Source organism: Labrus bergylta, chromosome 16, assembly GCF_963930695.1.
Source record: "Labrus bergylta chromosome 16, fLabBer1.1, whole genome shotgun sequence".
NCBI classification, from domain to species: Eukaryota; Metazoa; Chordata; class Actinopteri; order Labriformes; family Labridae; genus Labrus; species Labrus bergylta.
Genome location: NC_089210.1, coordinates 8,712,526 through 8,726,904, shown reverse-complemented (window position 1 = coordinate 8,726,904; position 14,379 = coordinate 8,712,526). Strand labels below are relative to the sequence as shown.

The following is a 14,379-nucleotide window of genomic DNA, read 5'->3' as shown; positions in this document are numbered from 1 at the left end:
AATTAATTATAGTTTAGATGTAGGACATAGTCAGACTTACATCCTGATACACATGGTCATTGTATCTATTTTAGCCTGGTAACCACTAATGTAACCAAATCTAGAGCAGAGACTGCTGACACAATCTAGGAGTTATATTTAGCATCAAGCCTTGCCCATTCTGGTCTTCCTTATAGACCCGCACTCTTCTAATGCGAGGTCTGAGTCTCAGTTTTGATCACATTAACTGAATCAGGATATTTATTGGACTCAAAGTAAGTCCTCATGAAGTTACTTGACTTTCTACCATTAAAAACACAATAGAAACAGGTTTATTGTCAGATTCCAGTGCATTTTATTGTTGTTCAGATATTCATTAGAAACAGCCAGCAAGAAACCAATCTCATAGCAGATATAAATAAAAAAATTGAGCTCAGGATTATACAAATGCTTATAAATACCCACTGAAACCACAGACGTTTTTGAATTCCTTTTAAAATGTGGTGCAATACCACCCAATAGTATGTTCTTTCCCAGCAGATTAGGTTTTAAAAAGCTCAAAAAGCTACACAGCCTTCAGAGAGCGCTTCAATTTATTTTGAGAAGATACCTGGACAGAAAAAAAATGCTGAATTATAGGTGACAGATTTGAAGGTGAAAAAGTCCTTCTCGCTTGATACAGACGGTTCACACTCAGTCGTTAAGGTTAAGCCAAACGGAGCAGTTGGTGACAGACAGCTAAGCTTAACAGAGGCACATGACGTCTCTTTAAAGCTGGAGCGACTGGGAGCCAGAGCTGCGGACTGTGGTGAGAGAAGATGGAGGAAACCGTCTGTACTGAGCACCGCTTTTACGTGTGCTTGTGTCACTATCCCTGTGGTGATCTTTCACATGGCTTTCACTTTGATTTGCTTCATCTTCATCTGCTTCTTCTCGATCTTTTTCTGTTCGCGGCGCTGAGCTGCCTCCTGAAAGAAAAAAGGAACAAAACAAAAAAAAAAGTTTAAAGATCTTAAAGTCAACAGTAAAAAAAAAAACGTTGTGATTTTGTTTGAATGTGCGTACAACTTTGAAAAGGCACATGATTCATTATCATAGATAATAGATGAATAGCTTGGAGCAATTCTCCTGTTTGTAAAATAATGATGAAGTATAACAAGCAACTGGTTTAGTTTAGCTTAGCCTAGTCTTCTCACAACGCAAAGCGCTTTTACACCGCATGTCACACATTCACACACTGATGGCAGAGCTTATTAGGTAAAGTGACCATCAGAAGAAACTATTCCCTTTCATGCAGTGGGAACAACTTGGGGCTAAGTGTCTTGCACCGGACACTGGTTCTGCTCGAGGTTTCTGTCTCTTAAAAAAGGACGTTTGTTCTTGCCACTGTCACTTTGCTAAATGTTGCTTAGTGCTCATGATGGATTAATGTTGGGTCTTTGTAGATAATATAACAAAGAGTTCGGTCTAGACCTGCTCTTTTGTTAAGTGTCTTGAGATAACATTTGTTATGAATTGGCACTAAACAAATAAAGATTGATAGACACAGAAATGTCCTTTGATTTGCTTACTGTTGTTTCAACATTTCAGTGTCTGTGAAGGAAGAAGTTATAACGTGTTGATAAAGTTTAAGATGATGAAGAAGAATGTTGTCATTTTTTAACAGAGCCCTGTTTCTCGCTGGCATGCCAAACTAACTGGTTGTTGGCCCTAGCTACATATTTGCCAAAAGAAGTGTTGAAAATTAACTAATTGATTTTAAGGCAAGACAGCAGGAAAAAAAGCACATTTCCCAAAAGTAACAATTATTTCCTCTAAATATATTTTTTGTGTTTGTGCATTTGCTTCTTTCTGGTTTCCCACCTCCAGGCGGCGTTGTCTCTCAGGATCCTCCTCATTCATGATCCTCTCCTTCTCGGCTCTCTTCTTCTCCTCGCGGCGAGTCTGTGCGGCCTCCTGGCGCTGAGCGTGCGTCTGCTTCAGGAAGTTCTCCTCCACGCGGGCGCGGTTTCGGTCCGCTTTCATTTTGCCCTGAATAAACAGGAGCGGAGGGATAAGGGATTCAGAACTTTCACTATGAATTCTGTTTTTAATGACACAAAATATCCCCAATAAGTGAGTGATGATTCAAAGTGGTGCAGGATTGAGAGTCTTCTGCTCACCTCTCTGTTGAGACGGAGTTTCTTGACCTTATCGATGCTGTAGATCACCATGTTCATGAGAGGAAGCAGAGAGTCCATGTCTTTGGGAGAGGTGTTGCCCATGCCAGGCACTAAACACAAAAACATTCAGTGTACATTAAACACATTTTGAAAACCTTGTTATAAAGCTCTGATGTATTACAACAGGAAAGACCGAATTCTCACCATTAAATGTAAACAGCAGCGTCTTCTTGGTCTCAGGCAGCTTTAAAGGCTGACCCTCCCTGAAGGAAGCACACGAGAACTTTAAGTACCCCAAATGAAAAAGTGAATTACATGTAGGGGAATAAAACGACAAACAGACTGAATAAATACTTACTCCTGCATAATTTTTGGACCAGAAAATTGGTCCGAGAAATGGATGGACTCGATCTTGTCAGCATGGTTGGTGATGTAATGCACCATCTAAAGATATATATAAAAAAAAAAACATATAAGACATGTCAGAGAGATGCGTTACATAACAGAGAAGTATGTTGTCAGCAAGATCCGACTCTGTAGTGCCCTTTGTGAGTTTACCTTGTTGTCCATCACCCCATCTGTGACCTCGCCCATCTCGCTAAGAATAGCCAGGGAGTCTGGAAGGCCGTACTTGGCCCCAGACTTAGGCTTGTCCCCGCAGAACTCACTCTATGGGGAAAAAGGGCATAGTTCAATTATTAATGACAATATCAGATGTGTATGGGGTCTCTATCTATAAGACTACAAACGGACCAAACCGTTTGGCTTGTAACTATCTATATCTATACAATTCTTGTATAACAGACATGGAGGATAATTACCAAGTCCTGCATCTCCTTCTGAAGCTTGGCCATGGCCTTCTTAGTACCAACAGAAAACACAAAAGTGTCCATGTCCTCTTCATTAAGAGTCACTTTGATTTGCTAAAAAAAAAAAAGGAAAAATCAAACAGACCAAAAGACATTTGTGAGACAATGATTACGGCTTCTAGACTACTTTACGTAGCACAGGCCAGTATATCTGTAAATGCTCCACTTCACAGACCTCCACACCAGCATAACTGAGGCCTTATTTGAAAGCTACGTACCACTTGATCACAGACTGGCCTCATCATCCTGGCCAGAACGTTAAGGAGGTCCTGCCTCTTCAAAAACTGTAATAAAACACGGAGAACATTACACGACTGCATATTTAACAGGGGCTTTAGCGCACACCAATAAACACAACAAATTGCCCGTACCTTGAGTTGGATCAACATCCCTTCACAGCACACACGTCCGGAGCACCACAGGTTGTAGATGTGCTCATTTTCCTGGTTCAGCTTTCCAGTGCTAACTGGTTCTTTACTGGTGCCGTCATCACCTAAAAACACAAATTATTCTTAATGAACCCAAGATCTGCTTCAAAGTGGATGTCACTATGTTATGCATTTGGGGCATAACCAGCAGGGACACAAACACACACACACACACACACACAAAAATGTTTAGTAATATGTCACACCCAGCAGTTGGCTGAACTGGCCGAACTCACCCACTAGTGCAAAGTTGCTCTCTAGAAGTTCTCTGTGCGAGTTGAACCAGGCATGAGCGAGGCGACTGTTCTTGTTCTTTCCAATAATGTAGTTCATGATGTAGGCCAACAGGCCGGTCACCATCAGGATCTCCATGTAGTAACTCTCCCAACTGTTCTGCAGATGTGTAGGGACCTGCAGAGAGGAAGAAAGTGCTCATCAGTACTACAGTCGGCCTATACTGGTATCAATACAATGACTATTTGACATTATTAGGGGTGGGAATCACAGTGTAACTTGCAATGCCATGTGATACGGTCATGACTCCTCCTATGTGAAGAACCACGAAGAGGTGACAGGTTGAGTAAAATTGGCAGGGAAATCTGTTTAGACCTCTGTATTTTTTTTTTTTTTTTTTGACACGCCAGAAAAACTGCTACTGACATTGGATCAAGCTCCAATGGTTGATGGGCTGATGTCTGTCAACAGGGCTGTAATCATCCAATAGAAATATCTAACAGATGCATCCCACTTATACAGATATGTACAATAAATTTGTATCAGGTGATAAGTCAACTAGGGTGATCCATCTGCCTAGCTGTAGGTGGCAAAATGCATTCAGTTGCCAAATGCTACAACTTCAGTGCTGCTATCGTTGAGTTCTCATGACAGACGTTAATTTAAACTGTCTGAATCTTAAATAAAAGAGCCAAATTCCTCAGCCAGCAGCAACAGAACAGTATTTCTACTTTACCTAGCACTGATGCAGTACTGCATTTGTCATAAAATAAGCTGTTTAGTAAATGCAATCCACAATCTTGATGATTTTACAGTACAGATTTCAGCAGAAATTGTGTGCACTTTCAGAGACAGGGTGGGTAACAATCAGCAGCTGACAGTATGTGAGAAGATCTCTTCAATAAGCCTAGCTTACTTCGTGGATTATGAGGTGGTCTTTCATGGAGTGGCCTGTCTTCTCCATGTCTCCAATCCCCTCAAACTCCTCCTGGTCATATTTGCTGTACATGTCTTGATCCTGAGGAAAGAGGAGGGTGAGTTAGCCGTTTAACAGATTAAAACTCAATACATTTAAACCTTTAAAAAGGACGGCACTATACCTGTGTCTCTGAGTCATCAAAGCCATCCAGCCCGTCCTCCAGCTCCACAGTGGCTTCATCTTCATCCTCATCCTCCTCGGGCTGCGACGCCTGCGGCACACGGGGCGGGGGCGCGGTTTCCGTCTCGGCTGCCGCATCTTCGTTTATGTCCTCGAACTCAGCGAAGTCGTTGTCGTCGAAGTCCGCTATGTCCTCGCCGTCGTCAAAATCGTCATTGTAACGTCCCCTGGAGACGGGAAAGGCCAGGAGGAGCAGCAGAGCGGGGATCAGGAGGAGATGTGTTCCTCGCATGGTGGCGCCTGCAGCACAGGAGAAAAACAGAGTGAAGGAGGATCACATTTCAACTATGTCGCAATACACAAGAGTCTTGTGCATTTGATGTCTTCAACATGAGGCCAATGTGGTGGCTTGTATATCACAGGGGCCTTTGGTCAAGCGTCAACCTGCTTGATGATCACATTATGACATTACAACATTACACAGGGCAGGGTCTCTGACAAAACTGTGACAACCGTGCCCAGGTTTATCCTGATTCATGTTACAGTGACCGGGTTAATCTCTTGTGGCACACATGGGGCAATCATGACAGTTCCCTTCGGACCGAGCCTACCTAGAAAACATGCAAAGCAGAAGAAAGGGAAGTCATGGTTTTTTTTTTAAGTACAGGAAACATTTCAGGGTCATCTGCTCATTCAAAGTGCTGTCAACTTTGTCATTCCCCAAAAAAGGACAATTCTACAATAAATCAGAATAAATACTCGTGTGGCAGCAGGATTGAGAAGCTCTGTAAAAGTTTAGGAGTTTTACTATTTGTGGGTGTGCCTCAACTCAAGTGGTGAATAATCAAGCAACAACAAAAAAAAAAAAACAGGGGCTAGCTCTACTAACTTTGACTAATGGTCTAATCTGACACGCTTTATAACAGGTTACAGTCTGTTTTCTGTGTAACTACAGGGGTTGTTAAGTTAAAAATGTGTACTTAACTAACTACACATGTAGGATTAAACCACAAGCCGTAATCATATGTCAGTGCCAGACCCATCCCCCAGCACCCTCTCACTTTATCATTAGCTGTTAGCAAATCTGGAATTAGCATGCTAACATGGCTCAGTGTTGCGAGCAACCAGGCTGAAACAAAACTAGAGTTGTTTTTTCTGTTTAATACAACTTTGGAAATAAGACGTAGTCACACGTAGACATTAGGGAACTCACCTGGATAATGCGGTGACAATAAAAACGTGACTCTGGTTGAGCTCAAGTAGCTTCAACTGTCCTTGTAGAAATGTTACGCTTGAAAGCTAATTCACTACACGACATGGGATCAACCTTTCAAAGCTGAAGTATCGCGATAGGACGCGTATGACACGTCGTTTGTGCCAGAAGGAAAAACTCTCACTGTATGATGGGTGATAAGTGCCTTTGAGGAATGATTTGTCTGATGATATTGCAAACGTATTGAACGTTTAATAGAATATTTATGACAGGCATCTGTAATTTATTTTTTTCTAGCCAAAATGAGCATTTCAGACATTCATAGGGACATTCTTCCTATTTAAGTGTCATAAATAAATAGCCTATAAGCAATTTCAGAATTGTGTTCTTATGGCAAAGGAACTTAAATACAATAATCTAAAATATATTAGAGAGCAATGGCAAACAAGGTGTGCAAATGTAGGCTATCTATTTTTTTTCCATTATTGTATTTTTCCATTATTGTATTTTTTTATTTAACTGATGTAAATATGTTTGATTTTTTATATTTATTTTTAATAATTATATTCCCGTCTCCTGTTTTCTTGAGCTGCTGTAACGCAAAGATTTCCCCCATGGGGTATCAATAAAGTGTATCTTTATCTTTATCTATAATTTCATTCTTCATTAATTCATCCATAATATATATATAAATATATATATAAATATATATAAATACATAATATAAATATATATATTTATATATCCATAAAAGCATTTATCATAATTTAAATTACTTTCTTACTGGTCAAATAGCCGTTATTATCGAAATGTTTTTTTATACAAAATAATTTAGTTAGAGGTATGCTTGGAAAATGATGTATGTTAGTGAATTTTTGAATTAAAACATCTATATGAATTGTAGATTGATTTAGTTTTAAGTAGTGCTTGGATTAAGTGCTCGGATTCTGGAGCTTGTATGCTGTGGAAATACATTATGGTCATGTTAAATACAGTTAAATATGACATCAACTAACCAAGTTTTAGTTATGACATGCAATCAAGAGATACAATTAGATATTGTATAAAACACGTTTAAGGATGCCCTCCGATGGTTTATACGTTGATGGTTGGTTTAAATGTTGATTTCCTATAAAACAGGACGTATATTTTATTAAGCCTTTGGTTGCTGCTCTTACAATTGTAGGTTTTTAGTCAAGGAAAACATTTATTTTTAGGGAGAGTTGTTAAGTGAATGAAGAAAAGAAGAAAGCATATTCCGACATAAGAAAAAATTAAAATGTAAATATTACTGGCCTCTAACTCTCTATTTGCTAAGTGAATTGTAGAATTATTTGTTATCATAAGACACTTACCATCTAGTGGTCACAGAGCGCAACCATAATGTTGGTCAAGTTAGACATTATGACATAATCGGACATCCGGTCAAATGTTCAAAATAAACCTCATAAAAGACAAGGGACGTAATTTACTTGTAACAAAGGTAACACGTCAAAACAAGATTTATATATATTTTGAAAAACATGCTCTTAATTCTGTTGTCGAAATTCAGCATTACTGACCCCTAGGTTCATATCATCATAAAAGAGCATAAGAAATGTAAATACAGTACATTAACAAAGGAATCAAATCACAAAAGTTCAGTAATTAAAATTAAATTAAAATACAAAGAGACATTTGCACCAATGTTTCTGAAACAAAGGGATACCTTGTGTCACTAATGTGGGCTGAGCGAGAGATATTATGATTACATTTTCTGCTACACATACATTTATGCATAACATTTCTCAGTACAGCATGAAGCAACAAGCAACAAGACAATGTTAGTATCTTAATAATATTAATAATTAAATGACAACTACAACTGTTCCATTTCATTCTACGTAAGTTCTCAGTCTCAGTTATTTCAGTTTTACTGTAATTGAACCAAATGTGAGCAGTATACAGTGCAGTATAGTGAGCTCTACAAAGCTCTGTTTTAACATTGTTCATGCACATTAGAAATATGATAGTTTCAGTTCAAATGGAAGAATAGTTCAGACAAACTGCGAACTGTGGCTCACTTGGTAGAGTTGTCGCCTCTGAACCAGAAGGTCAAAGGCTCAATCCCCAGCTGGGCAACATGTCCAATGTGTCCTTGGGCAAGACACCCCAAATTGCAGTGTAAAAGCACTTTGAGTAGTCAGAAGACTATATCAGCTCAAGTCCATTTACCATTTACCAAGTCTATTTAATAAGAATAGAACACAAACCATACTGATGTTGATGTACTACGTCAGGGGTTCCCAAACTTTTCAGGTCGTGACCCCCAAACAGAGGGTGACAGAAACTGGGGACCCCAGACTGTTCTTTAAGGTGGTTAGTTAGGTATATAACATAGCGACAGCCACGCACACACTAATAAACCTATGCAAAAACTAGGAACACAAAATGATACAACATCCTAAAAGAATTAAAATTTTAATTTCCATTTCACTTAATGATACTGTCTTATATGACATTGGACTACTTTTTGTATATTTACAAAAAATGGTAAAAAGATATATTTATGCACTTTTAGTTTTTTATGGAAGGCATCTTGCGACCCACATTGGGGTCCCGACCCCCACTTTGGGAAGCACTGTACTATGTTATTCGCCAAAAGCATGGGGGCAAAAAAACAATAAATGTGAGAAAATGTTGAATCCATTTTCTTAATAATAAATAATAATTACAATTCACCAAATTATGAACAAATAAACACATTCAAAAAAAATCAAAGTGCCCCGCAACCTGTTTTATTTTGAAACAAAAAGCCGGAAGTCGTCGGGATTGTTCTTCCCTTGACGGGTCTTTTGGTCGTAACGAGCAATGCTACTCTTTGTTAAGTAAAGTGGCGAGAATTCTTGCTCTAAAACCAGATCTGTTCAATTAAATGGATAGAATCGCCTAAGCCGATGCCATTTGCTTCTGCAAGATAAGTAACTGGTCAACAGTTTGCTTGCGAGACTACTTATTTCGTAGTTCGCTGAAGGCTTAGCGTGTTAGCTGCTCAGACAACAGCTGCAGTCCGAGAGGATGTCGCTGCACGGCAAGAGAAAAGAGATCTACAAATACGAGGCGCCATGGACGGTGTACGCGATGAACTGGAGTGTGCGTCCGGACAAACGCTTTCGTCTAGCGCTAGGAAGCTTCGTGGAGGAATACAACAACAAGGTGTGTTTAGACTGTAAACATTCATGAGCTAACACACTGTTATTAAGATGAAACCGTGAGGGGAGCTTATGCTAATGCTAGCTGTCCTGCGCACCACCCATGCATACGTTCACAATGTCTGTTTTGTTGTTTTTCCCCAATTAAAAAAAAAAATACTAAGTTTTACACTTAACTCTTTTGTTAATATTCAGCCAGTCTGCCTTTTCCATTAATAGTAATTTCCCTTAGTGACAATGTACGTAACCAGTGCTATTTCTTATTTTTTTTTATTTTTTTTTAATTTTTTTTTATTTATTTTATTTAACCTTTTATTTATCCAGGAAAGTCCCATTTAAAACCTCTTTTTCTTATTTATTTTTTATTATTATTTGTATTTAACCTTTATTTATCCAAGAAAGTCCCATTGAGATTAAAAACCTCTTTTTCTTATTTATTTATTTATTTATTTTTTATTATTATTTGTATTTAACCTTTATTTATCCAGGAAAGTCCCACTGAGATTAAAAACCTCTTTTTCTTATTTATTTATTTATTTTTTATTATTATTTGTATTTAACCTTTATTTATCCAGGAAAGTCCCATTGAGATTAAAAACCTCTTTTTCAAGGGAGTCCTGGCCAAGAGGCAGCAAAAGTTACACAGTCACACTCACAACATACAGACAGCAATTAAAATTATAAATAAAAGCAATTAGCAATTAGAATTATTAAAAAAAAAAAAAAAAACAGTTACAAGTAAAGGAGGTCGTCTCAAGTGCTCTCAGTCTGGATTTAAAAAGCATTCAAAGAAATCAGTTCAGTTATTTCTGACCCTCGTTGCCTCGTTAACGGTCCTGTAGACATTAAATAACAGATACTGTGTTTCTGCTCAGGTCCAGCTGGTGGGCCTGGAAGAGGAGAGCTCAGAGTTTGTCTGCAGGAACACATTTGACCATCCTTACCCCACCACCAAGATCATGTGGATCCCCGACACTAAGGGTGTGTACCCCGATCTGCTGGCCACCAGTGGAGACTACCTGCGCATATGGAGGGTAAGCTTTCTGATTTTATCTGACCAGCCTGGATTTGAGATGATGAGATTCAACTTTATTGTCATTACACATATTCAAGTATAGAGTAACGAAATGAGGTTTGGCATCTTACCAGAAGTGCAAGAATCTGTGTTATGTACAGTAATTAGAAAATTTACAGATGTAGCCAAAAAAAAAAGTGAATTATTGGGTATATATGGCTGGATTAATAGGATGCTATAAATATACATAAATGCTATAAATATAAGGGGGGGGGGGGGAGTTCAGTAGAGAGACAGCTCTGGGGAGGAATCTGTTCCTGTTCTGTGATTAAATTCCACAAACAGATTAAAGCTACAATCAAGTGCTTCCAGAAGGTGGTCCACGTTATTCTTCGTTTATGTGGAGTTGTCCACTGCCAGCCACATCTTCGCACTTGGTGCTTACTCTCTGCTTCTTTTGTTTATATCTTGTATGTAATGTACAACGTTTTTGCCTTTGTCGTGCAGGTCAGCGACACAGAAACACGCCTTGAATGTTTGCTGAATAACAACAAAAACTCAGACTTCTGTGCTCCCCTCACCTCCTTTGATTGGAATGAAGTTGACCCAAATCTGCTTGGTAAGAAAAAGCAATTTATTGTAAGGAGGATGTAAATTGTTCTTTGATCCTCTTGAATTTGGTGTATTGAAGCATGGCGGTTCACTTCTTTTTTTTAGGCACGTCCAGCATCGACACCACGTGCACCATCTGGGGGTTGGAGACCGGCCAGGTATTAGGACGGGTCAACCTGGTGTCTGGACATGTGAAGACCCAGCTGATTGCTCATGACAAAGAGGTCTGTATACGTTTCTGTCTGCTACATGATGGGCTTCTGTAGAGGACCTGAAAGAACATTCAGCTCATTGTCTGCATGTGTCTGCGCAGGTGTATGACATCGCATTCAGCCGTGCAGGAGGTGGAAGAGACATGTTTGCCTCTGTCGGAGCTGATGGATCCGTCCGAATGTTTGACCTCCGGCACCTGGAGCACAGCACCATCATCTATGAAGACCCCCAGCACCACCCGCTGCTCCGCCTCTGCTGGAACAAACAGGACCCCAACTACTTAGCTACTATGGCTATGGACGGCATGGAGGTAAGATGGCTGTGGTTTTTTTCCCCCAGCTTGTAGACTGTGAAATGTCTTTTATTATTTAACTCAGAGCTCTTTAAATTTCCCCAAAAAATCAAAAAAAAATCAAAAAAAAAACAGAAAAGAATTAAAGATTAGATATGTGTTTTTCTCTTCTCTCTTGTGTCTGGCATTACATTTTTCTTTTTTGTCATAGGTGGTCATCCTGGATGTGCGTGTGCCTTGCACTCCGGTGGCTCGGCTGAACAACCATCGCGCTTGTGTCAACGGCATCGCCTGGGCCCCTCACTCCTCCTGTCACATCTGCACTGCAGGTAAAGGCACTTACAGATCTGAGGATAACAACAATCGATCAGGGCAGAATACAACGTTTCAGGCATGCCATATAATGCAACAGTTTGTGTGCCTTTTGATGTCTTGTTATTTGAATTAGGTAATCCCACTTTCAAAGAAAATGTAGAAACCCATCAAGTTTACAACTCACTTTAACAACACTTACTGCCTCTTCTTTCTGATCCAAACAAGATGGTTGCCTGAAAAATGTATTGCAACATGACCATAGATATCAATTATAGTGGGATGCATATTAACTACTTTTTAACATTACAATTAAAATCTGCAATAAGTTAATTGTGTAGGAGCTTTCTAGAGATTATTTAAGTAATATCTTTTGTGACCTGTGACCTAGGGCCCGATCGATACCAACATTGGGGAGTACAAAAAAATCGGACACTGCTTTATCGGCCGATATATTTCTTAGATCTGTGTTCGATCTGAAGACGTAGATGTAGATATACACCTTGATTGCGTTGATCCCTCAAATGCGGTCATCAAACGCTTGTGGAAAAGATATTTAATGAAGACAAGATGGTCACTCAACTGGGAAGTAGCTGCGCTTAACACTCCGGAGAATTCTAATACCGTATTTTCCGCACTATAAGGCGCACCTTCAATGAATGGCCTATTTTAGAACTGTTTTCATATATAGGGCGCACCGGATTATAAGGCACATAGAATAGAACGTGTTTACAACTAAACAAGGCTGGGAGATATTGTGAATATATAAATATAAATACGTAGTGCATTCACAATAACTCAACGTTGTTCAAACGTTAATGTGCATATTCACAATATCTCCCAGCCTTGTTCAGTTGTAAACACGTAAAAGAAACACAGTCTGATACCGCTAATTCAAACGCTCACTTTTTCAGTTCATTCCCCGTCCACGAATCCCTCGAATTCTTCTTCTTCAGTGTCCGAATTGAACAGTTGGGCGAGTACGGAATCCAACATGCCCGGCTCCCTCTCGTCATTATCCGAGTCAGTGTCGCTGAGCGCCGCGTACAACCAGTATGGATCAACCAATTAACCAATTGATCCATATATAAGGCGCTCCGGATTATAAGGCGCACTGTCGTTTTTTGAGAAAATTAAAGGCTTTTAAGTGCGCCTTATAGTGCGGAAAATACGGTACTTGTTGTTATCCATATTTCACAATCTGCTGGTGACATAACTGCTAGTTCAGTGAAGTACACTTAAATGCTGTTTGATTTCTTCTGAAAATCTGAAATATTGGTGCATATTTGGGATAAAATGTGCCGATTAACATATCCAGCTGGCAGATTAATCGGCCGTGCTTTTCTTCCCTTTATCTGCTCTCAGCTGCCCTTCATTCATTCATTCATTCATTCATTCATTCACTGTTTCTTCAGTAAAATATCTCTTGATGTCTCTTCTTTCGTCAGCTGACGACCACCAGGCTCTGATATGGGACATCCAGCAGATGCCTCGGGCGATCGAGGATCCCATCCTGGCCTACACGGCTGAAGGGGAGATCAACAATGTGCAGTGGGCCTCCACGCAGCCGGACTGGATCGCCATCTGCTACAACAACTGCCTGGAGATCCTGCGCGTCTGAACCCATGAACACTTCATGAAGAAGAGCAGGAGCGTTGTTTCCGATTTGGACTTAATTTTTCAGTCCTCGTCCTGCGCCACTGAGAAGGATGAGGTCACAAGTGAACTTCCTGAACGTGTTTGGAGTGTGACACCACCTGCTCCAACAATAACCTGGTTTACATTTTCTCTTCATCTCCTCCCTCAATTCTTCTTTCTTAAACGTGTTAGAGCTCTTATTTATTTGCTCACAAGGTAGTGTCCATCTTCATCTGCACCGCAGCTGTAAGAAGCTTAGAGCAGTTATCTATTAAAATCTACTTTTTATACTTGTTGGTGTGATTTCAGCCAGCTGTGAGATTATCATGAAGGGTTTTGATGTAGTGTGTTTCATCTTGTTTGATTTGTAAAGATTGATGCAAACTACTGTAAGTGGCAGAAGATGACCTCTTTATTGTACCAATTTGTTGTAATGTGGACTCAAAAGATCAGTACATGAAAGTCTTGTTTAACCCTGGTGTGATTAAAAGTTTCATCAAGATGGTGTCTGTCCAGTTTGATAGTATGGAGGCTCAAACGTGTGACCAGTGCATTTATTTTGATTGTAGAATAACCTGAGAGGGATTCACAAAGTCACTATCAGAGAATCGTGTGATTTTAGTCTGGCTGCTGATGCAGTGAGGCAACACTCATAATCTACCAGAGCAATGTCCCCCCCAGCCTTTTTATCTTAGACTTACTCTCTGCTTCTTTTGTAGAAAAAAGTGTTTGGAAAGCTGCGTTTTCTTCTTTGTGTTAGAGTAAGTTGTGAACTGGGAGTAGAATGGAAAAAAAAACAAAAAAAAACGTTCAAACTTTGTCTGCCTCTTTTTCTTTGTTTTCAATGATTAAAGGGTCGTGTCCTTGTTGCATGCCATTACAAGGCGAAATGTACATACATATAAATATATCAACCTCAGATGTTGATAAGCCAAGTGTTCATGTTTTAGCTTTTTCATAAAGTTTATTATTGAATTTACTCTAATAAATTGTATTTCTCCATGTCCTAGGAACAATATTGTCAGTGTGTTGATTTTGTAAAGACAGCTTTTCGATGACAGTCAATACCAGTAAAGAAAGAACTCAATAAGTCATGCTCTGAACACGACTCCAACAGGAGGG

The 14,379-nt window shown here is 39.5% G+C and overlaps 2 protein-coding genes across 2 annotated transcripts; one reads left to right on the top strand and one right to left on the bottom strand.

The window, feature by feature from the left end:
* Positions 1 to 310: 310 nt before the first annotated feature.
* Positions 311 to 6,140, bottom strand: ccdc47 (coiled-coil domain containing 47). Its single transcript, XM_020645674.3, has 13 exons — positions 5,985 to 6,140; positions 4,773 to 5,071; positions 4,589 to 4,690; positions 3,675 to 3,849; positions 3,382 to 3,503; positions 3,229 to 3,294; positions 2,963 to 3,064; positions 2,700 to 2,810; positions 2,500 to 2,585; positions 2,346 to 2,404; positions 2,142 to 2,251; positions 1,843 to 2,010; positions 311 to 947 (listed from the first exon to the last, which is right to left on the bottom strand). The coding sequence occupies exons 2-13, from the start codon at positions 5,061 to 5,063 to the stop codon at positions 867 to 869; spliced, it is 1,473 nt and encodes a 490-aa protein (XP_020501330.2). The 5' UTR covers positions 5,064 to 5,071; positions 5,985 to 6,140; the 3' UTR covers positions 311 to 866.
* Positions 6,141 to 8,794: 2,654 nt separating this feature from the next.
* Positions 8,795 to 13,759, top strand: dcaf7 (ddb1 and cul4 associated factor 7). Its single transcript, XM_020645759.3, has 7 exons — positions 8,795 to 9,179; positions 10,051 to 10,209; positions 10,698 to 10,809; positions 10,908 to 11,026; positions 11,116 to 11,325; positions 11,519 to 11,636; positions 13,068 to 13,759. Exons 1-7 carry the CDS (start codon positions 9,042 to 9,044, stop codon positions 13,238 to 13,240), a joined length of 1,029 nt encoding a protein of 342 aa, XP_020501415.1. The 5' UTR covers positions 8,795 to 9,041; the 3' UTR covers positions 13,241 to 13,759.
* The last annotated feature ends 620 nt before the right edge of the window (positions 13,760 to 14,379 follow it).

Coding starts and splice junctions, on each gene's coding strand:
- ccdc47 (XM_020645674.3), bottom strand. CDS start 5,063: ATGCGAGGAACACATCTCCTCCTGATCCCCGCTCTGCTGCTCCTCCTG. Junction 3,850..4,588: donor ACCACCTCATAATCCACGAA/GTAAGCTAGGCT, acceptor TCCTCTCTGCAG/GTCCCTACACATCTGCAGAA. Junction 3,295..3,381: donor GGATGTTGATCCAACTCAAG/GTACGGGCAATT, acceptor GTTTTATTACAG/TTTTTGAAGAGGCAGGACCT.
- dcaf7 (XM_020645759.3), top strand. CDS start 9,042: ATGTCGCTGCACGGCAAGAGAAAAGAGATCTACAAATACGAGGCGCCA. Junction 10,210..10,697: donor ACTACCTGCGCATATGGAGG/GTAAGCTTTCTG, acceptor TTTGTCGTGCAG/GTCAGCGACACAGAAACACG. Junction 10,810..10,907: donor AGTTGACCCAAATCTGCTTG/GTAAGAAAAAGC, acceptor TCTTTTTTTTAG/GCACGTCCAGCATCGACACC.